The sequence below is a fragment of the Aspergillus lucknowensis genome (assembly GCF_044049455.1).
Source record: "Aspergillus lucknowensis strain CBS 449.75 chromosome Unknown BJX67scaffold_16, whole genome shotgun sequence".
NCBI lineage: Eukaryota > Fungi > Ascomycota > Eurotiomycetes > Eurotiales > Aspergillaceae > Aspergillus > Aspergillus lucknowensis.
In genome coordinates, this window is record NW_027263560.1 from 411,399 (window position 1) to 431,065 (window position 19,667).

The 19,667-nt window shown below is 51.7% G+C and overlaps 7 protein-coding genes across 7 annotated transcripts; 4 read left to right on the forward strand and 3 right to left on the reverse strand.

Moving 5' to 3' along the window:
• Window positions 1-446: 446 nt before the first annotated feature.
• Window positions 447-3,924, forward strand: BJX67DRAFT_74007 (kinesin family protein). Its single transcript, XM_071035370.1, has 2 exons — window positions 447-890; window positions 946-3,924. Exons 1-2 carry the CDS (start codon window positions 691-693, stop codon window positions 3,701-3,703), a joined length of 2,958 nt encoding a protein of 985 aa, XP_070886991.1. The 5' UTR covers window positions 447-690; the 3' UTR covers window positions 3,704-3,924.
• A 159-nt stretch (window positions 3,925-4,083) lies between these two features.
• On the forward strand, window positions 4,084-4,937 carry BJX67DRAFT_351912 (peptide-methionine-S-sulfoxide reductase). The gene is made up of 2 exons (XM_071028953.1): window positions 4,084-4,427; window positions 4,514-4,937. Exons 1-2 carry the CDS (start codon window positions 4,145-4,147, stop codon window positions 4,834-4,836), a joined length of 606 nt encoding a protein of 201 aa, XP_070886992.1. The 5' UTR covers window positions 4,084-4,144; the 3' UTR covers window positions 4,837-4,937.
• A 1,072-nt stretch (window positions 4,938-6,009) lies between these two features.
• On the forward strand, window positions 6,010-7,372 carry BJX67DRAFT_380568 (uncharacterized protein; the record flags this gene model as incomplete). Its single annotated transcript, XM_071032809.1, has 4 exons — window positions 6,010-6,075; window positions 6,128-6,250; window positions 6,312-7,104; window positions 7,152-7,372. 4 exons carry the CDS (start codon window positions 6,010-6,012, stop codon window positions 7,370-7,372), a joined length of 1,203 nt encoding a protein of 400 aa, XP_070886993.1.
• Window positions 7,373-9,649: 2,277 nt separating this feature from the next.
• utr2 (putative cell wall glucanase (Utr2)) lies at window positions 9,650-11,086 on the forward strand (the record flags this gene model as incomplete). The annotated part of the gene is made up of 3 exons (XM_071031122.1): window positions 9,650-9,782; window positions 9,842-10,279; window positions 10,335-11,086. The coding sequence occupies 3 exons, from the start codon at window positions 9,650-9,652 to the stop codon at window positions 11,084-11,086; spliced, it is 1,323 nt and encodes a 440-aa protein (XP_070886994.1).
• Window positions 11,087-12,061: 975 nt separating this feature from the next.
• Window positions 12,062-14,228, reverse strand: BJX67DRAFT_351918 (alkaline phosphatase). Its single transcript, XM_071028954.1, has 2 exons — window positions 12,696-14,228; window positions 12,062-12,641 (listed from the first exon to the last, which is right to left on the reverse strand). Exons 1-2 carry the CDS (start codon window positions 14,188-14,190, stop codon window positions 12,310-12,312), a joined length of 1,827 nt encoding a protein of 608 aa, XP_070886995.1. The 5' UTR covers window positions 14,191-14,228; the 3' UTR covers window positions 12,062-12,309.
• Window positions 14,229-14,290: 62 nt separating this feature from the next.
• Window positions 14,291-15,268, reverse strand: BJX67DRAFT_351919 (uncharacterized protein). The gene is made up of 2 exons (XM_071028955.1): window positions 14,658-15,268; window positions 14,291-14,588 (listed from the first exon to the last, which is right to left on the reverse strand). The coding sequence occupies exons 1-2, from the start codon at window positions 15,175-15,177 to the stop codon at window positions 14,392-14,394; spliced, it is 717 nt and encodes a 238-aa protein (XP_070886996.1). The 5' UTR covers window positions 15,178-15,268; the 3' UTR covers window positions 14,291-14,391.
• Window positions 15,269-15,795: 527 nt separating this feature from the next.
• On the reverse strand, window positions 15,796-18,679 carry hmt1 (putative vacuolar ABC heavy metal transporter (Hmt1); the record flags this gene model as incomplete). The annotated part of the gene is made up of 3 exons (XM_071031123.1): window positions 15,796-17,086; window positions 17,144-18,270; window positions 18,323-18,679. 3 exons carry the CDS (start codon window positions 18,677-18,679, stop codon window positions 15,796-15,798), a joined length of 2,775 nt encoding a protein of 924 aa, XP_070886997.1.
• Window positions 18,680-19,667: the final 988 nt, after the last annotated feature.

Here is a 19,667-nt window from a genome sequence, read left to right on the forward strand (position 1 = left end):
TCGGCATCGTCGGTAGACTCTGGAGTTTGGTTCATTAGACGGCGTCAAGATTACTCTTTTTCATGCTTATGAGAGGCGAAGAGGAATTGTATGCAAACCTCCTCCATATATGCGACTGGCATTCCTGCATCAAATCTTCCCCGTACAAATACATATTTGAAATTGTAGCATCGACTCGGGTCGTCTGAGGATGCAGCTTCATTGTATACGACGCGGACCCATAGGCAAATGCGCCTTGGGGTGCTTCAAGATGATCCAAGGGGACGTATATCTGCACGATTTGTGCGTGTCGGTAGAATTATGATTGTTTGAACAAGGAGTTTCCCAGCCGAGTGGGCGATTCAGCGAGCAAATCGAGAAAGCACATGCTCAACACACTAACTTGCGGATTATGCCCACGCCCCGCTTGTTGCTCGAGCAACGCCTCCCACTCATCAGCAACAATGTCAACAAGTCACACAGGTGGCTTGGAGTCTCCGCTCAGCGCAGCTTCCTCGGGGTGTCTTTGGGTTCATGGGGAAAGCGGTCCACTGTCAACATTCTTCGCCGAAGCACTCGTTCTTCCCATTTCTTCTGTTCGTTCAATTCGCCCTCTCCAGTTGTCACGCCAAACGGTGCTGGGCGTAGGGCCCTCGGTTTCACGACACACTCACGCCGAGTACAAGAGCTTTTCGACAAACATCCGACAAAATGAGCACCGCAAGCGACTCTTCATCTATCTCTGTTGCGGTCAGAGTGAGGCCATTCACAATCCGGGAGGCAGCACAGCTCTCCAAATGCGACGATGGTCCGTTGTTTCTCGGTGACGGGTCCCTGGCAGGGGCACCGGCACCAAAGCTGAATCAGAAGGGCCTTCGGTCTATTGTTAAGGTCATTGACGACCGGTGCCTGTGAGTATATGTCCTTTACATACGTGGTCTCCCATGCTGACGGACTGTTGAACAGAGTGTTCGATCCCCCGGAAGACAACCCCGTCCACAAATTCTCCAAGAGCGTTGTTCCACAGGGAAAGCGTGTCAAAGACCAGACCTTCGCGTTCGATAAGATCTTCGACCAAAATGCCAGCCAGGGAGAGGTTTACGAAGCGACAACAAGAAGCCTTCTCGACAGCGTTCTTGACGGATACAATGCCACCGTGTTTGCATATGGTGCGACCGGCTGTGGAAAAACACACACTATCACTGGGACACCCCAACAGCCAGGCATAATTTTTCTCACTATGCAGGAACTTTTTGAGCGCATCGAAGAGAGATCGGGGGAAAAGCAGACGGAGCTCTCTCTCTCGTTCCTGGAGATTTACAATGAAACTATTCGCGACCTTCTTGTCCCTGGCGGCTCGAAGAGCGGCTTGACCCTGCGGGAAGATACAAACAGATCGGTATCTGTGGCGGGCCTGTCGAGTCATAACCCCAAGTCTGTGCAAGAAGTGATGGATATGATCATGAGGGGAAATGAATGCCGGACAATGTCTCCAACAGAGGCAAATGCCACTTCGTCTCGATCCCACGCGGTCCTCCAGATCAACATCGCACAGAAAGACAGAAACGCCGACATCCACGAGCCACACACAATGGCTACATTCAGCATCATCGACTTGGCTGGAAGTGAGCGTGCTAGCGCAACGAAGAACAGGGGGGAAAGGTTGTTTGAAGGAGCAAACATCAACAAGTCCTTACTCGCCCTCGGTAGCTGTATAAATGCACTCTGCGATCCACGAAAACGGAACCACGTTCCTTACCGGAACTCAAAGCTAACACGCCTCCTCAAATTCTCACTTGGTGGGAACTGCAAGACGGTCATGATTGTTTGTGTCAGTCCCTCCAGTCAGCATTTCGACGAGACGCAGAACACACTGCGCTATGCCAACAGGGCCAAGAACATCCAAACTAAAGTCACGCGAAACGTATTCAATGTTAATCGTCATGTCAAAGATTTCCTGGTGAAAATTGATGAGCAGATGGCACTGATTAACGAACTCAAGGCACAGCAGAAGGAGTCAGAAAAGGTTGCCTTTGCTAAATTCAAGAAGCAAACGGAAAAGAAGGACGTTGCTGTTCGCGAAGCTCTCGCTCGGATTCGAAATGCCTATGATCATTCGCTACCCGAGAGGCAGGAGAGAACAAACAGCATGATCAAGCTGAAACAGATTAGTCGCAGGATTGGGTTGCTCTCTTCGTGGATAGCCGCTTTTGATAATTGTTGCGCAACCTATGAAGACGAGCAGCCGTTGTTGAACCTGCAAGCTGTTCGGAAAACAGCCCAAGGGATTTTGTTGGAACTGGAAGGAAGTAGACAGCATTACCATCAGCGTCTATCAAAGAGTGTGTGGGACCGCGCCATGAATTCAGCTGTCGAGAACGCCATCAGTCAACTCCAAGAATTTGAAATTAGCGACAGCAGTGACTTTGCAAACCTTAGACGTGAGGCAGAACTCCTAAGGGCGAACACCGAGCGAGAGGCTCTTTCAGCGGTGGCGGAGCAAGATAAGGCAGGGGACGCTGCTACAGTGCAGCTACTTCTCCAAGCACATTTCGAAACGGCTTCGACAATTGAAAAAATGATGACCCTGACTCAGGATGAGGCTGTCGAAACGGGGAGACGAATCCTTTTGAATATGCTCGATTCCTGTTGCACTGTAGCCTCAAATGTCGTCAAACCGGATGGGGGATTGCCGACTTTCAGCCCGTCGAAAGCGACTCCTTTGAAGCAAAAGAAGAGATTGAGCTTTGCCGTTGTGCCGCCTGGCAAGGGTTTTAATGCCCCAACGTTGAACCCGATGGCGCCACCATCACCCACGAGGGGGTCTCCTCGCCGTCGAAAGATTGGTACTGGCAGAAAAAGTGTCAGCTTTTCGCCCAAAAAGGCTCCGACAAAACCCCCCAAGCGAAGTGTTCGGTGGAAGGACGACGAGCAAGACGGCACGTTAACTGAGATTCAGAAGACACCTCAGAAAGCTGAAGCGACGCCAACCCTTCAAGAGAACAGCCCTTATGAGCCCGCCGTTCCCAGAGCATCTCCGATCCCGCGTGGTATTCCAGTACCGACTCGAAACATCAGCCCTTCGGGTGGTTCATCGCCAATTCCAACTCCGTCTGACCAGCCACTGAACATACCAAAGAATAACAGATTCAAGACCGGGTTCTTGTCCAAGAAGGCTGGTGGCTCTCCGGTCTCTGCCCCTCTAACATCGTCTCTTCAGCATTCAGATCGAAGCTCGCCCCTACGTGACATTGAGAACAGTAGTTTTCTGAACCGTGCATCCGTCGAGCGTCCCTCAAAGATCGCAGTCAGAACTCCCAGCGGAAATTACAGTTCCAGTCCTGCGTCTGGAGACATGGGCGAATGGAAGGCAAGCAAAGATGATGCGAGACGCATCAGCAGCGCCATGAGGCGCATCTCTATAGGATCGATCGGGCCTAGCGCTTCAGCAACTGCAGTTCGTGCTCATCGTCGTCGCAGTCCAACATCAGCAACTTACGGCAGCTCCCCGCCGGAGAACACGATGTTCACCGCACAGGCAAGGCGGATGGCCAGGGGGGACAAGGAGCTCGAGAGCAAGCCTGCAGTTTTGGGTCCTCGAAACATCCCCATCATGAAGAATACTAGCCAGAGACGCACGACCTTTGGGGGAGACATTCGCCCTCGAGACTTCAGTCTCACAAGCCGGGATGCGGTCCGGCTGAGCGCTATTGGCGGCCTGTGATGTGATGTCTACACGTGACTCTTGGGTTGGGAATGGGTTAGCGGTTGGATTGGGTTCTGTACTTTTGTTTGTCTGGCCATACAATCATTCGGGACGGCGTTATTCTCTTTTCTTTTCTGCAACGGGACATACTTTTCTGGGTTGTGTACAATATCAGAACTTGCCTTGGAGTTTTTACAGCATGGAAAACTTTGGCCGGGTTCCCCATTGATTTTCTCGGCGACTTGATCATGATTTGCAGTGAAGACCTCGGGAAATGTTGGAACCGGGACTTTCGGGAAGCTTGAGCATGGGCCAGAATACCAAGACTTTTTTGGACCCAAGCTTAGCTAACGCGGGGAACGTCGTCATAAGTCAACTAAATTGCTTCTTTCGTGTCCCTCTTGTACGAAATCATTTGGTAGAATTGAAAGTGTACACATCGACAGCCATCAGAAGTTTATGGCTTTTGCCGCACCAGCGCTCGGCTCGACGTTATTCTCACGCTTTTTCCGCTCCTCCACGACCTCCCCATTTCTCTCAGTGTCACCCGAATCGGCAACCCGGAACATGGCAAGCGGCACACAGACAGCGACTCTCGCTGCAGGCTGCTTCTGGGGCGTGGAGCACCTCTTCCGCAAGGAATTCGGGCAGGGGAAGGGGCTTTTGGACGCAAAGGTGGGCTACAGCGGGGGGAGGACGGCGAGCCCCTCATACCGGGCCGTGTGTACGGGGGATACAGGGCGTAAGTGAACTATTCCTCTTTTTCGTCTTTTTTCATTATCTGTCACGGCACGGTAGGTGCTAATATAATATATCTTGAAAAATCAGACGCCGAAGCCCTCCAGGTTATCTTTGACCCGTCGCTCGTGAGCTACCGCTCGCTCCTGGAATTCTTCTACCGCATGCACGACCCGACTACCAAGAACCGGCAGGGCCCGGATATCGGGACGCAGTACCGCAGCGCGATTTTCACGCACGGCGACGAGCAGCTTCGGATTGCGCGAGAGGTGACGGAGAAGGTGAGCAAGGAGTGGTATAAGCAGACTGTTTCGACGGAGGTGGTCCCTGCGGGTCAGTGGTGGGATGCGGAGGAATATCATCAGCTGTATCTGCATAAGAATCCGGCTGGATATGAGTGTCCTGCGCAGTAAGTTTGTGGTCCCGTTTTGTTTTGTTTCGTATGCCTGGCATGCGGGTTGTTGGAGTGACACTGACGGGGATATGTGTAGCTTTGTGAGAAGTTTCCCTCCGCTTTCTGATTGACTAGGGCCTAGGATTTGAGGAATGAGTAGATGTATGTCTTGATAATTTAAGGATATAAGCTGCGTCTGGTGTTGCGATAGCCGTGCTCCTGGGGGAGTTTCTTGCCCTCTCTGGAAAGAGCGCCAGCTCATTAGCTCTTGTTGATAATGGATATAACGGATAACATCAAGCCAGCTTGCACTCACTTGTTTATACATCCCTGGGTTCAATTAGGCTTTTTGACAGGATCATTTAAGTGGTATCTTCATGCGCGTGCCCCGTAATACGGACCCTGGGTTAAGGAGCCCGGACCCAACATTATCGAACCTTATGTTTGTAAAGCACAACAGTAAGAACCCAACAGCTCTGCAGGAACATTAGATTTGTCAGGAAGTAACACAGAGAGCAAAGCACCAGAGAATCCTGCAGGGCAGGACCAGGGTACCTGCTTTGCAGAGACTTGGTCTTAAGACCTGGGCGTTCCAGTGTAGGGATTGGCTTAAGCCTGAACAGGTTCCAGAAGTGAACTAAGCAGACGATAAAGAAGAGTGGATGGGAAACAGTGAAATGGCTGCTGAAGCGAATGAGCTCATTGTTTTCAGTCTTCACTCCAGTAACGGCCCCCCCACCAGTAACAGATCAAGTAGCCCTCAGATTCTCCTCGCTTGCCTCTCACCCCGTCTTCTTCTTCCCTTTTTCACTTCCTTTCCTCCCTCTCTCCCTCCCTCTCTCCCTCTCTCTCCTTCCTGTCTCTCCCTTCTCCCTAATCTGCTTGGTTTCTGGGAGCAGCCGCTGCCCAGTTGAGCCTCCACATCGATCGTTTAGACCTCATCTCCTCCCTCAAGCTGTCTGTTTTAGTTCCCCCTTCACGCAGTAACTACTCATCCGAGCGTGCGAGGTACACCCGAAGCCCTTCTATTCTTTCCTGTACCGGGAACAGAAGTTAGCTAACACGATCATGCTCATGAAGACGGTATATGTCACATACCCTCACATAAAGTGATAGAAATCCATTTTAGAGTTCGAGATCGTCGGATACCCCTCGGAAGCGTGCTGAAGTCGACTCCTTGGTCGGATTCAGAATGGTCTACAACGTAGGTGATGCAATGGCTGAGGCCTTGAGCCGCCTTGACCGCATTTCCTCTCACGTAAGGGCTTCGACCTTCTCACACTGGTAAAGAAATGTTAACAGCGCCGCAGTTTCGGGACCATGAGCAACACACCGTTGCGAACGAAGTCGGTAGATTGAGCATCATGATGGTGGATGCTATTACTGAGGGCTTGGCTCATCTCCCTTCCAACAAGCACTCCTTCCGTAATCAGGTAAGCATTGGCCCTGTGCTGTGTTCTGGATTAGCGCCTAGGACTAAGAGTGTATTAAAAGGGTGACGGTGGTCGTCACGCGGTGGCTCACCCTCCTATTCGTGATATGGTCACACTCCAGGAACAGGCTGTCATGGCGCTTCTGAACGAGGTAGAGAAGGGTGAAAAAGAGAAGTCCGATAATGGGGCCCGTGGACTTCTGAGACCTTCCGCATCTGCTGGTCCCTCCCTGTCTCAGCCCGGTAGCTGGGCCCAAGTTGCGGGCTCGGTATTGAGTTTTCAGGGCTCTCCCAGAGACGCAGAGCAGTTCGTGTCACCCATGTCTTTGACGCCTTACTCCCCATCGAAGGCGGGTGGCCAGCACAGTAGTGGCGAAGGTGAAAATGGTAGAGAGCCTGTCAGCCTTCCCTCTCTTAATGTGCCCGAGTTTCCTGAGAAAGCAGGGATAATCCGTGTTCATGGAAGAATCGCCAAGGATTCTATTCAGTACATCACGTCTCGGATCCATGAGGGACCGCTGCTCGAAGTTCGTGTCGAGACTAATGGAAGGACCCGAGTTGTCTTCCAGCACGCGTCTCACGCGCTTGAATTGATGCGATCCCATCAGAATATGGAAGACATGGTTGGCATTGGACGTTTTGGCCTTGGGTACAGCATTGAGTTGGCTGAAATCGTGAACTGGAACGATGACCATCGTCGCATGAATCAACCCACCAGGGAGCGTCGCCGCCTTTCGTTTGCGAGAAAGAGGCTCTTCGCGGACCACATAACCCCCGAAAAGTGGAAACACGATATCCGATCTATTGCTGGGGTGGCCAACATCGATTTCCTCTGGGTTTTCAACTCCGGCAACGGTAAGTTATGGTGGTTTCCAAGAGACTCGATGCTGACATGGATACAGCGACTGCCGTGTTCACGAGCACCAGTATTGCTCGTAAGGTTTTGGAAGTTTTCGACAGGCTCAAAGAGGGCAGAAATCCTTACAGCGGCGTGTCGGTAACTTATTCTTCTGACCCCTGCGAGAAGGACCTGGTCTTGGTCAGAGAAAGCAATCGGCCAAGCAACCGGCCGAGCAGTCGCCCTCACAGGGGTGGACACGCGGGCAAGAAACCCATCCGCTGACAGCACAAGAATGTGTTAACTCCTCGGTTGATTGTCCATGACCCAATGGATGATCATTTTGAAAGGAAGCACATGAAGAGATATCGCAGAAGGCAAAAAAGAAGGGGAAAAAGGAGAAAAAAAAAAGGCGGGGAGAACTTTGATTTCAACGCAGGGCGAGACTTGATTGGCAATGGACCATGGACCGCCGCCTTCGAGTCTCAGAACAACGTGGCTTCGGATACAAGGCACGGAGGTTGATCAATTTGAATTGCAGACATGTATGCGTCTTTAGGGTGTTTTGCAGTTTCTTTTGTCTACATCAAGCTCAGGATCCAGAATGTTACATCGTGCCTTCCTTCAAAAAGTCCGTGTCATAAGCTTCAAAGTAATCGTGATGCACAACGGGCATCAACCTGGATTTGTGAAACTGTGTGACAGGGGGAAACCAAGAATCAACAAAAAGTTAGCACATCCCCAGAATACTTGTTGGTCATGAAGAGATTGTGATGGACGTATTCGAGTGTCTTTACTTCGCGCGCCTCGTTGATTTCTTGAACTCGCAATAATGAGTCCACATACCATCTTAGAAATCAACTGGAAAGCAAGTGGGCCAAGAGAACGCGGCAAGCCGTTGACATTGCAGTTCCGTCCAGGCGAGGCGCGAACAGACATGCTGTACAGGCTGGACCTGCAAGCATTGCGGCGTTGTGGTTGGGAGCTTGTGCTAACTCCGGATACACAAACTAATTACTGGGGTGGGAGGGACTCGGAGCTTTATGGGCTTGATGTTGTTTTTGCGATCAGATGAGAGTCCCCTTGCGGGGAACAATGAGGGCAGTTTCTACTCGCATGTGTCGGCCATTCGCGTGTTGTCTGCCAGTCTTGTACTTTGTCAACGACGGGTATGATTCCTCAGCCAAGAACGGTTCCAAGGTTCTGTTGTTTGTTTCTCACTCGATCGTTGTCCAACCAAGGTAAAACCGATCGCGGAAAATGGAAGATCATAAAGAATGTGGATTTGACGTTAATTGAAGAGAATTGTTTCGTTGCCACGCGGGAGGGAGAGTCATGGGCGCATTCCGTGCGATTTGAAAAGCAAGGGAGAGAGAAAAGGTTATCGCTTTCGTCAACAGCACTCGGAGGTCCATGGCCAAGCTCCAGTCCATTGTCAAATGTTTCCTCTCTGTCTGAGCGCTTGTCCGTCTTCCAGCTTGAATCAGTCTCCAAGCACTCCTGGGCAAGTCTGGAGTTGATTAACATCCAAGTTATGCTAGTTATGATTCGGCGCTTTCTCGTTCATTGGCAATACCCGTACCGGGACGCGCTGTGACAATACCGCCGATAAGGGGCCGCTTCTGGACAAGGGTCACAAGACGAAGCATTGTTTCGCCGCTTGAGTTGTTTCCGTCTTTCAAGGGCCTTGAAGCAATGTGTGACTTGGTGGCGGTCCACCCAAAATTCTCCCAAGACTCCAGCGGTGGGCTGAAAGTGAGACATTGGGTTCAATCGTCAAGCCGCACGCGCAAGCCTTTGGTCCTGTTCGATGGGTTTCCGATATGGGTCCCTCCAGGTAATTGGATCTGATTCTCGCATCCCCTCCAGAATTCGCATCTTTCCTGAGCAGTCATCAAAAAGTCAAGTGCTGTTGATTGCACTCAATGAGGGCACTTGGTGCGCAGACTACGAGTAGCTTATCTACAGGTTATGTATTGTAATTACGCAGTTCTCGCAACTTGAAGTGCGGAAACCCCGACTTTTATTGCAACTGCAGAATCGAGGCAGCCATTGAACCGATCCACCCATATTAAATCCTCGCTTTCCCTCCTTTTTCCCTCCTCCCTCCTCGATCCGGTCATTCGTTTCTTCTTTCGTTGTCCATCCCCTCTTGACTCCATCGTCTTCGGAGCAGAGAGCGTCTGTCTCTCCTCCATCTCAGCCCTCTCTCAGCGGTGATTAAAGGCCTCCTTTGTCCCGCAGTCCCTCGTTGATTGGTGCGCTTTATTCATTCACATATGCGTTTTACTGTATTGCCTTCGTATATCTGGAACGCATCCGCTGCATAATTCGGTAAGCTCTTCCTCTCCCTTCTCGGAGGTTTCAAGTGAGCGTGAGGGCTATCACCCCGTTCCGGCCCATCCTCTGAAATGGATTGCGGAGCTTGCCGTTCTCGAAGACAATGACAGAGGCCGACTGATCCCTTCGCTCGGTTTTAAACTGACCCTTCTACATTCTTCCTAGTCCTGTCTTCTGTATATGACTCTAGCCTTCAAATAATTTCGATTCGCCCTTGCCGCCATGTTGCGCCTCGCGTCCACTCTTCTCTTCGCCTATCTGGCAACCAGCGCTGCTGCTGCCGACGATGAGGACTTCACTCCACCTGATTGCAGTCTCGATAAGCATTGCCCTGAGAAATATCCCTGCTGCTCGGGTATGTGGCACTTGTTCTCGCTTCTCAATGTGACGCTCTAGGTGCTTACTTTCTGCTAGTTTATGGACAATGTGGTACCGGCGCCTACTGTCTCGGCGGATGCGATCCTCTGATGTCGTACTCGCTTGATTCCTGCGCCCCAATGCCCGTTTGTCAGAGCACGACCTACAAATGGGATAACCTGGACAAAGCCGCCAAGAACAACGAATATCTAGGAAATGCTACCGAATCCGACTGGGTGTACAGTGGTTTCCCCGAGCTCGAAGACGGAAACCTCCTTCTCACCATGCCCAAGAACAGCGTGGGCTCTCTCTTCGCAAACAACCACTATGTCTGGTATGGCAAGATCGGCGCTGATATCAAGAGTAGTCGTGGTCAGGGTGTGGTCACTGCGTTCATTCTCCTCTCCGACACCAAAGACGAAATCGACTACGAATGGGTTGGTTCCGATTTGTCCGAGGTCCAGACAAACTGGTACTTCCAAGGGATTCTCGACTGTAGGTAGTTTCTATGTTTTCTGTCTGGCCATCATCGGGGGCTAAACTTTCCTAGACACGAACGGCGACAGCTCCAAGGTCAACAAGGGCAACACCTTCGAGGAATGGCATCACTACGAACTTGACTGGAGTCCGGAAGAGTTGAAGTGGGTGATCGACGGCAAGGTTGTCCGGACTCTTACAAAGGAGTCCACTTTCAACGAAAGTTCCAACCGCTACGAGTACCCTCAGACTCCGTCCAGAATGCAGATGTCGCTTTGGCCCGCCGGTCAAGCCAGTAACGCCCAGGGAACCATTGAATGGGCAGGTGGTGAAATTGACTGGGACGCACAAGATATCCAGGAGAGGGGCTACTACTATGCTACCGTCGGTGAGGTGAGCGTGGAGTGCTATGATCCTCCTTCCGGCACCAACGTCGTAGGCGACGTTTCCTACGACTTCAAGGACGATGCCGGCTTGGATAGCTCCGTGGAAATCACCAACAACAAGACTGTACTTGCATCCCTGGCTGCTACCGGCCTCGACATGGACTATGGCTCCAACTCCACTGGCGACAACAACTCCACCGGCACCACCAACAACAACACCTCGGTGCCCCCCAACCTCGGAGGTACGGGCAATGAGCCCGGTTCCTCGACTGGATCAGGCGGCGACACGGCCAGCACTAACCCTCCGGGCAGCTTTAACCAGGGAATCGACGACAGCAGCGGCGACGGTGACAACGCGGCTGCGTCTCCTAACGAGCGCGCTTTGAAGGGCTCGTTCTTTGCGGTCCTGGTTGCGATTGTTGTTCTGATAACCATGTGAAGCCATGCGTCTCCCTTTCTGAGCCTTTTTTGCGCATTACTTATTTATAACTTTTACATTGCTGTCTTGACCTCTGGACAAACAGCATAGCGTGTGACTGCGCTTTAAATATATGAATTTCTCCTGTGTCATCCTTTTGTTCCATTTCTGTTTTATACCTGGGATTTTATTCTATCTTGTTTCTCAGTACCCCGTTTTGTTTCCTTACTGCCTATGATCTCGACTTGAATGTCCCTGATGTTATATTATGATTGCGCACACATTGTCACGCGAGAATCATACTGCTAGCATGAAGCTCTCTTGGCGGTACCAACTTACTTGTTTGGCAAAGGTTGTGTGATTGATCGCTCTCCTATAGATATACCAATCTAATACCCCTCCTTTTCTCCCTCCATCTCTGACTTTCGAGCTCCTTCCTGGTGGTCTCCTTTGGCTTACTGTACCTCTACGGCCAGTTGTGACTGCTGTCTGTGTTGTCCCTAAATAAGAATGGTAAACCATAAGCTAACTTACTGTAAGCTCATCTTCCCTACCTCTCTTCGCATCGGAATAAGTCCTCCACTCGCAATTGATAATTGAGGACGACGCTCTCCCGTGTAAGGATTCGCGCCGTCATGGAATTTTGGGTAAGTGCCAGGCGGCAGGCCGGAGCCCGGGCCCAGAGCGCGCCTTCCTTTCTTGGTCGTGGAGGTGCTGGACTCGGAGCTGCTCGTGGGTGCGTCTGGGTCGCTCCTTCCTCAAGAGTCTTCCGAAGGCGAACAAGCCGTCCGAGCTGGAGGCAAAAATCGAGTACCAAGATAGGACAGACAGGAATGTGGCGGGTCCTTCTAAAGCTCACGGCTCCGGCTCCAGCTCTCATTCTCGTTCTCTTTTGAGGTGGGAAGGCTGGTTTATCTATACTAATTGCAATTGTAATCAGACTTCCTTTACGCTCGGGTTAATTTTCCCAGTCGTAGGACGCTACTTTCTCTGTCGCATATGAGTACAAGTCAGATGATATATCGTATATAATGTACTAGTAGTATGGTACTGTACACACTCCGCAACAAACGCCATATTCAAATAGCAGCAAATCCAGCGAACTGGCCGTTAAATGCACGAATAAATGAGTGAACGCAGCGCAGACAACCATGGACAACGTATACAGGAGACAAGGTCCTACAGTAGGTCGATGGGAAATGAAGGTCGTGATAGGAAACGAAAATGTTGTTTGTATTCATAGCTCAATGCACAGCACCACACCCACATTGTTCACCTAAAGAGCGCTTCTTATAGTCTCCATGGTAGGTGTCAAGCCCCTCGGTGCGGACATCCTCGCCGAGCGGGTTACCGAGCCAGTCGAAGCTTTTCCCCATCTCGGATGTTGCGCCTGTGTCGACTTCGGAACTGGAGTCGGAGTAAGACCAGAATTCCGACTCTTGGAGACGCTTCGTGGTTGCGCCGATGTCGACGTCGAGGTAATTGGCCAGGAAGGAGCCGACTTCGGTGTTTTCGTGATTACCCTGGAGGGGCCATGCGTCTTTTGTCGAGGAGGCGTAGATATTTACGTCGACTCCTAGTGGATGGTTAGTGTTGATTCTGGGGTTGAAGGGAGAAGAAGGAGGGTTACCCGTGTGGCCATGTGTTGACCAACCTATTTGGGCTCTGCGACTGATGATATCGGCGAAGACGTAGGAGGGCGGAAGTTCATAATGAGAGTCGATGAGCGCGTCTATTTCCTCCTGTGACGCGTCTTCAACACCCAAGGCCTTCCTGAGGAGGTTTCGGACGTAGGCCTCTTTGTCTGATTCCTGGTCTAGATGGTTCGCTAGCTCCTGGGCGGCAAATTCGGCGGAATGGGTTGCGTTGGCAAGCACGCCGGGAAGCCAGAGGTATTCTGGATAGGTGATGTGAAGCTGGTGGCCGACGGCGAGACCGCCGGTTTCGTGGTCAGATGTGGCGACAAGAACGCCTTGCGTGGAATCCTCGTTGAGGAAATCGACGACGGCCGCAAAGGCCTTGTCGTAGGCGAGGACTTCATTAACTTGTGCGGCTGGATCGTTGCCATGGCCTGCATGGTCGATACGTGAACCTTCGATCATAAGGAAGAACCCTTGCTCGCTGTCCTGTGTGGCTGCGCTGAGAATTTTAAGGGCGGAGCGGGCCATCTCCTCCAGGGAGGGATACACATCGTTTTGCGTACGGCGATCTATCTCGTACGGGATATCCTTTTCCGCAAAGAGCCCCAGGAGGGGTAGCTTCGCATCCGCACCGCCATTGAGAGAATCGAAACCCTTGCGGTCGTCGATGTAGCTAAAGCCATTTTCCTTGGCCACGGCCACAATGTCGCGGTCGTCACCCCGGCAGCTTTCATCTGTAGTATTGGGCAGAAAATGGCACCGTCCACCACCCATGATAAGATCCACCACACGGCCGAGGGGATGCTCGCCAATCTCCTGCTCCGCAATGCGGTCTTCGTACTGCCGCAGATTCACGTGTGACGCGAAGCAAGCCGGTGTAGCATCAGTGATACGGGTGGTCACCACTAGACCGGTCTTGTAACCCGCCAAAGACGCGGCCTCGAGTACCGTCCCGCACGGGGAGTGATCCGGAAGCACAGAGATGGCGCCATTGTAACTCTTCGATGCGCACGAGAACGCCGTCGCCCCGGCCGCCGAGTCCGTTATCAAACTCGAGCTGGATCTCGTCCGTGACGTACCAAGAATATGCTTGTCCAACACAAGAACATCGTCAATCGGAAGACCCTGTGTCAACTGCTTGTAGCTTCGAGTCATGGTGAGGCTGGTTGGGCCCATTCCGTCCGACACCATGAAGACGAGGTTACGCTTCCCGGTCGGTTTCCCTCCAGGGCCCCAAGAGTGTCTGCCATCGCTCTGAGCTCGGTTCGTTTCATGTTGGTAGACGACTGCAATGACGATAACAGCGATGGTTGCTATGAACGCCCAGGCGAACAGACCGACTTCTCTCCAGAACCCCCACCGTCGGCCGCGTTCGGTGCGGATGGTCCGCTCGCCGGTTAGCAGAGCGTCTTCCTCTTCGGCATTTCGGATGGACGACTGTTCGGACGATGGACGCGGAGCCAGGAGAGGCTCTTCTCGCGGCATGGTGAAGGAATTGCGGCGTGACGCAATGGGGTTTTGGGGATGCGGAGTTGAAGGAGATTGGAGTTAAAGGGTGGACGTTGGCCGGATTTCTTGGCACGGATTTACAGTACTTACGATCTTCGCCATTACGAGTAGAGAGTAGACGTACAAAATAGCTATGATACAGAGTAGAAACAGGCGCGTAAAACGTAGTGCGTGTATTCACCTCCCTTTCCATCCAATTGGAATCATTGCAGCCGCGATCTCAGAGACTCCACGCTCCGTCGCAAGCAGGTTGAACTGTGCGGAAGCATTCCTCGTGTCCACCACCTCGACTCGAATTCCTAGTGAATTGATATGTTTCCTCGTCTCTGGAGACAGAGGCATCACCGAAGCTCCCATTCCTAGTATTAAGAGATCTACGAGACTGTTAATCTGCTCACCAGAGGACCGGAGACGGGAGAGAGAAAGAGAGGGCAAAAACATACCAGGACGAGGCCAAACCAGCCCCAAAGCTCCCCAAGCCTGCTCATCCACCTCAAACTGGCCATTAGAATTCACCATGCCGCTCTTCTCTTCGCCCTCCCTCCCCAGCCACGGTCTCCACGCAAACGCTTCGCCGCCAACCAGCAACACCCCATCGCCGCCAGTGATCTTCACCCCATTGTCGAGATGAAAGCCAGTGTCGAGGCAAGCGTCCACGGCGGTTGTCGGGGCAGGGATATTCCCCAGGACATTCAGCGCGGCGAAATCGGTCTGCGTGTCTTCTTTTGAGGGCGGGCCGCGGTCGTGGCCGCGTGGTTTTGCCGGGTGGGAGCGGGAGACCATCCGGGTTGGGCGGACATGTGAGGAAGTGTTGCTGCCATTACTGTTGTCGCGGCGAAACGGAGTGAAGGGGGAGGAGATGAGAGGACGGACTTGGGGCAGGTTTCCCCAGAGCGTGTTGGGTGTGTTGGCGGAGATAGACGTTCGGAGCGCTCGCAGGAGCTGGAGCGACGGTGAGTGCATTTTCGAATTTCAAAGAATATATCTGACTGAAAGCTCCTCGGTATTCTGGGAGAAATAACGGTCAATTGAGGTAGTGGTAGAGTCGGCGTGAAGAGGGCAGTTGAGCAAGCTTCAGATGAAGCTGAGGTGATGGAATGGACTGCTGCCTGATGTACAAGGCATCATTAGACTTGCCCAGCCAATCGAAGGTCCCGCGATGACATTGCTCAAACAGTTTGATGTGGACACCTTCAACACCACAGTTGACTCTCCCAGATTCGAGGAAGAATGGCCATATCTATTGCATTAAGATACTATGCTACTGGTAAATACCATGCAGCGGCAAATCTCCAAGCGTAACTAGTCTAGAGACTTCTATTACCTCCCGAGGAAGACCAGGGTCCCGAAACAGAGAAGATGTCATACACGTCGTTTCTCGCCCCGAACGCCATTGAAGCGAAAAGAAGGGACATGGACAGCAGATGAGTATTAACAAAAGTCCAATCCTCGCTAAAATCTACGAGAGTAGTATTCCGCCCGCCATTCTAACTCAGGTCTTGGTTCGTAAAGACGTGATGCAAAAGCGTAAATATCATCGGTGCTGGCGATTTAGAGAGTGATCGTCGTCGAAAAATCACCTTAAGGGTGGTGGAAATGTGCTTGTCGGTTCGTATTTGTGCCACGGCTGCTGTTGCGGTCCTCATCAGACTGGCTGGAGCTGTCGTCCGCGGCGGCCGATGTTGATGCACTGCGCAAGCGCTGGGCTCTGTCCTGCAGCACCTGAGCCTCTGCTGCTGCTCTCTGAGCGCGGATTTGCTTGCGCCACATGCTTGCATATCTGCCCTTCATGGCAAGCAGCTGGTCGTGTGTCCCGCTTTCTGCAACTTGCCCCTCACTCAGGACCAAAATGCGGTCTGCCGTGGTGATTGTGCTTAGTCGATGTGCGATGACGAGCATTGTGCGGCCGCGGGAAAGGGTTGCTAGAGCACTTTGAATATGTTCCTCCGTCTCAGTATCTAGCGCAGCAGTGGCCTCGTCCAAAAGAATGATTCGTGGGTTCTTGAGGATGGTCCGAGCAATTGCTACTCGTTGTTTTTCCCCTCCACTAAGTCGCAAGCCACGCTCACCAACTCTGGTGCTGTAGCCATCCGGGAATGACATGATCTTGTCGTGAATACTAGCGGCCCTGCAGGCCTCGTAGACATTCTCGTCTGTAGCATTAGGGTTTGCGTATTTCAAGTTGTACATTAGAGTCTCGTTGAAGAGAACAGTATCCTGTGGTACCACTCCAATGTGTCTTCGAAGAGAGTCAATGGTGATGCCCTCCACATCGTGTCCATCGACCAAGATGCGGCCTCTTTCTGCATTGTAGAATCGGAAAAGAAGGCGGAAGACAGTCGATTTTCCTCCACCAGATTCACCAACCAGAGCCGTCGTGGTTCCGGGCTCGCAATGGAATGTTAGACCGTTCAAGGCCGGTTTACGAGCGTCATAGGCAAACTCAACATTGTCAAATTTGATGTCTCCCTTGCAGACCGGCAACGGCCGGGCGCTGGGCCGGTCGACAACTGTAGGCTGCTCCCTGAACAACTCCAGCAGCCGCTCTGAGTTGATCAAAGCCGACTGAATGGATCGATAGAAGGTTCCAAAAAAGTTAAGCGGGCCTTGCAATTGAGCCATGTATGTGAGAAGAGAAACAAATTGACCTACATTTCGCTGGCCTAGAGAGACTTGGTAAGCGGCGATAAAGCAAGTTATCAGTAGTCCGAGCATGAAGATGGTGTTCTGTGAGGTGTTCATCAAGTTGAGGGAAAAAAGGACGTGATATTCGGCCGATTGAAAATCAGCCACTGCTCCTCGGTACCGCCTGAATTCATATTCTTCCGCGTTGAAGTATTTGACAGTTTCATATGACACCATTGAATCGTTCCTGTATGTGCCAGATGAGCAAACTAAGAGCATACATGGTCTAAGGAGTGTCACTCACTTCACCGCATCCTCTTGACGAGATGAATTTACCATTTGTCTCCGAATTTCCGCTCTCCACTGAGCCATGCGAATTGTCACATAAAGATAGCAGAAAGTCACAATAGTGACAACAAGAGCGTAGTAGGCGTCAAGAGCAACGAGGAGGTATACAATTGCGACACAAAGATCGACCAACATAGGGACCACCGAGAAGGTGACTTGCTCGAGAAAGGTGTTGATAGAGCTTCCTTTACTTAGAGCTGAGAGGACTTCGCCTGTCTTCTTCCCTAAATGGAAGTCCAAGCTGAGGCTGTGAACATGTTCAAACGCGGCTGTCGAGAGTTCCATGTACGAATACTGACTGACAGGAATCCATAGGCTCGAGCGTAAAGAGCCAATGAGCCCCTGGTTGCCCTGCAGCCAGCGGTAGAAAATGTATAGACAGATCTCAGACCAAGGCACATGAAATTCGTCACCCTGTTCTGATAAGTTGTTGGTGATTACACCAATCTGACGAGGAACGAGGACGTTGACAACGCGTTGGAGTACGATTAGCAGGAAACAAATGAGTACAACCAACTGCAGACGGCGAGACTTAGACGGCCAAAGATACGGAAAAAATAACGAATAGCCGCTGAGATATTCCCACCAGCTTGTGGACGGTACTGTCGTTGGGCGAACCCATGGGTCTGCAGGCTTCGATTCTTGCTGGTTGCCTCGAGAACCGTTGACTGCGCCATAGGCATGCCCATTCTCTGTCCCGGAATGAAGGAGTCCTGTAGCTTCTGTAGGATCATCTCCATGAGCATGGCGTGTCGCTACATGTGTTAGAGAGTGAAACTTGAGAGAACTGCACGCATATAGCATGACCAGTATGAAGAGGAGCAAGAGACGGATGCAGTTGCAGACAACTGACGCTGCTTCCCAAAGAGTTATGGATCTTTGCAAGTCGCCACCAGAGGGATCTCCCACCACAGGCTCATGATGCGGGCGAGAGTAGATCGAGAGCGAAAGCGCCAATATTGCTAGCTCGAGGGGCACAGCTACGAGCCATGAAACGAACTGAGCGAACGTCGGAGACGGGTCGGTATCCAGTAGAGATACAAGGATGATGCCATAGTCGAAGAAGGATCCGACTACATAGATCTGCCAAGCATTAGTTCGTCCACTGTGTGACGCATCCGAGCAATTGTCATACCACGACGGCTTGTCCACACCACCATTGCTTTGATCTGGCAATCATCACATGGGCCACGTTAACAGCAGCTTCGGCAACCAGCGTCACCAGAACACAGAGGGAGACCCATTTGAAGCATAATACTGCGTTTCGAGAAAACTTTTGCGGTGCTTTTACCACGGCCACTGTGCTTCTCGAACGCTTAGGGAGCGGCCTGCCACCAGGACCTGTTTGCGACGCACGTGGATTCTGCGACGCGGTTCTGGCTGTCAGGATCGAATTGGCCACGAAGGCCGACGCAAACACGAGGAGGAGGAGGATCGGATAAGCTGTTTGAAGGTATTCCAGCGATCCCCGCATTACGTGATGGTGACCCATCATGGATAGTTCCTCGCGTAGCGTCCCACTGTGTCCAAAGGCCGTGAATCAAAGTATTTCCATGACACGACAAGCAAAGTGTTCCGCCCAATGCAAGTCCGAGAAGTGGCTAGGCAATCGTGATGAGTGGGGAGGCAAGACTGGGCCGGAAACGACAGAGGAAGAGAACTCGAAGGTCAGGTCAAAGCGTGGTGTGTGATTGTTGAAGGGATCGACACCAAAGAGTAAGGTCTCCGCACTCTGTTCTTCGCCACTGGATTAGTATTTCTTGTTTGGAGTGTAAAATTTGAGTCTAGAGCCCAAAAGGCAGCAGGAAGTCCGATGGAAAAAAAAATATTAAAATGGGAAAAAGAGCAATTGGACGAATGCAATAGCACAGAGCCAAAACATGCGAGAAGAATTCAAGGGCTATGCGGATGGAGAGGAGGATCGGCTTCCCAGAACGCAATTAAGCTATGAACATGGGAATCAGGGAGAGCAAAAGAGACGGAAGGGCGGAAAAAGGGAGAGAAGGAGAGGTGGAAGGGGAAGAGGAAGAGAGAGAGGAAAGGATCGTTGGAGGAATACAAATAGAGGATTGAAGAAGACCTGCAAGAAGTAGAGCCGGGTATGGAGAATGGAGAATGACGGTGTGGTGCATGTGCAGCGGTGCCCTGTGTCCAGAACAATTCCGGACTGAACTAGTGCACCCTGCACGGCTACTGGATCCAGAGCTGGTTCTGCACTAAAGCTCACTGGTCCCAGCCAAAAGCAAAAATGAGAAAAAAAAATGAGAGAGATTCCCTCAAAGGGCTTTTGGGGTCGCAATTTTAGGGAAGAGGATCCTTGAGGAACAAATCTCTCCGACTCTCCCCTTCAACGGTGAGAATTTCCCGGAGTGAGGAGAGGGCCCGGGAAGTTGTTCAGGGGTCTCTTCCTCCTTCCACTTCGATGGGATGCGCTGTATTGAGTGAGTTCGAGCGTGCTTCTGCCGAGCATCTTATCCTTG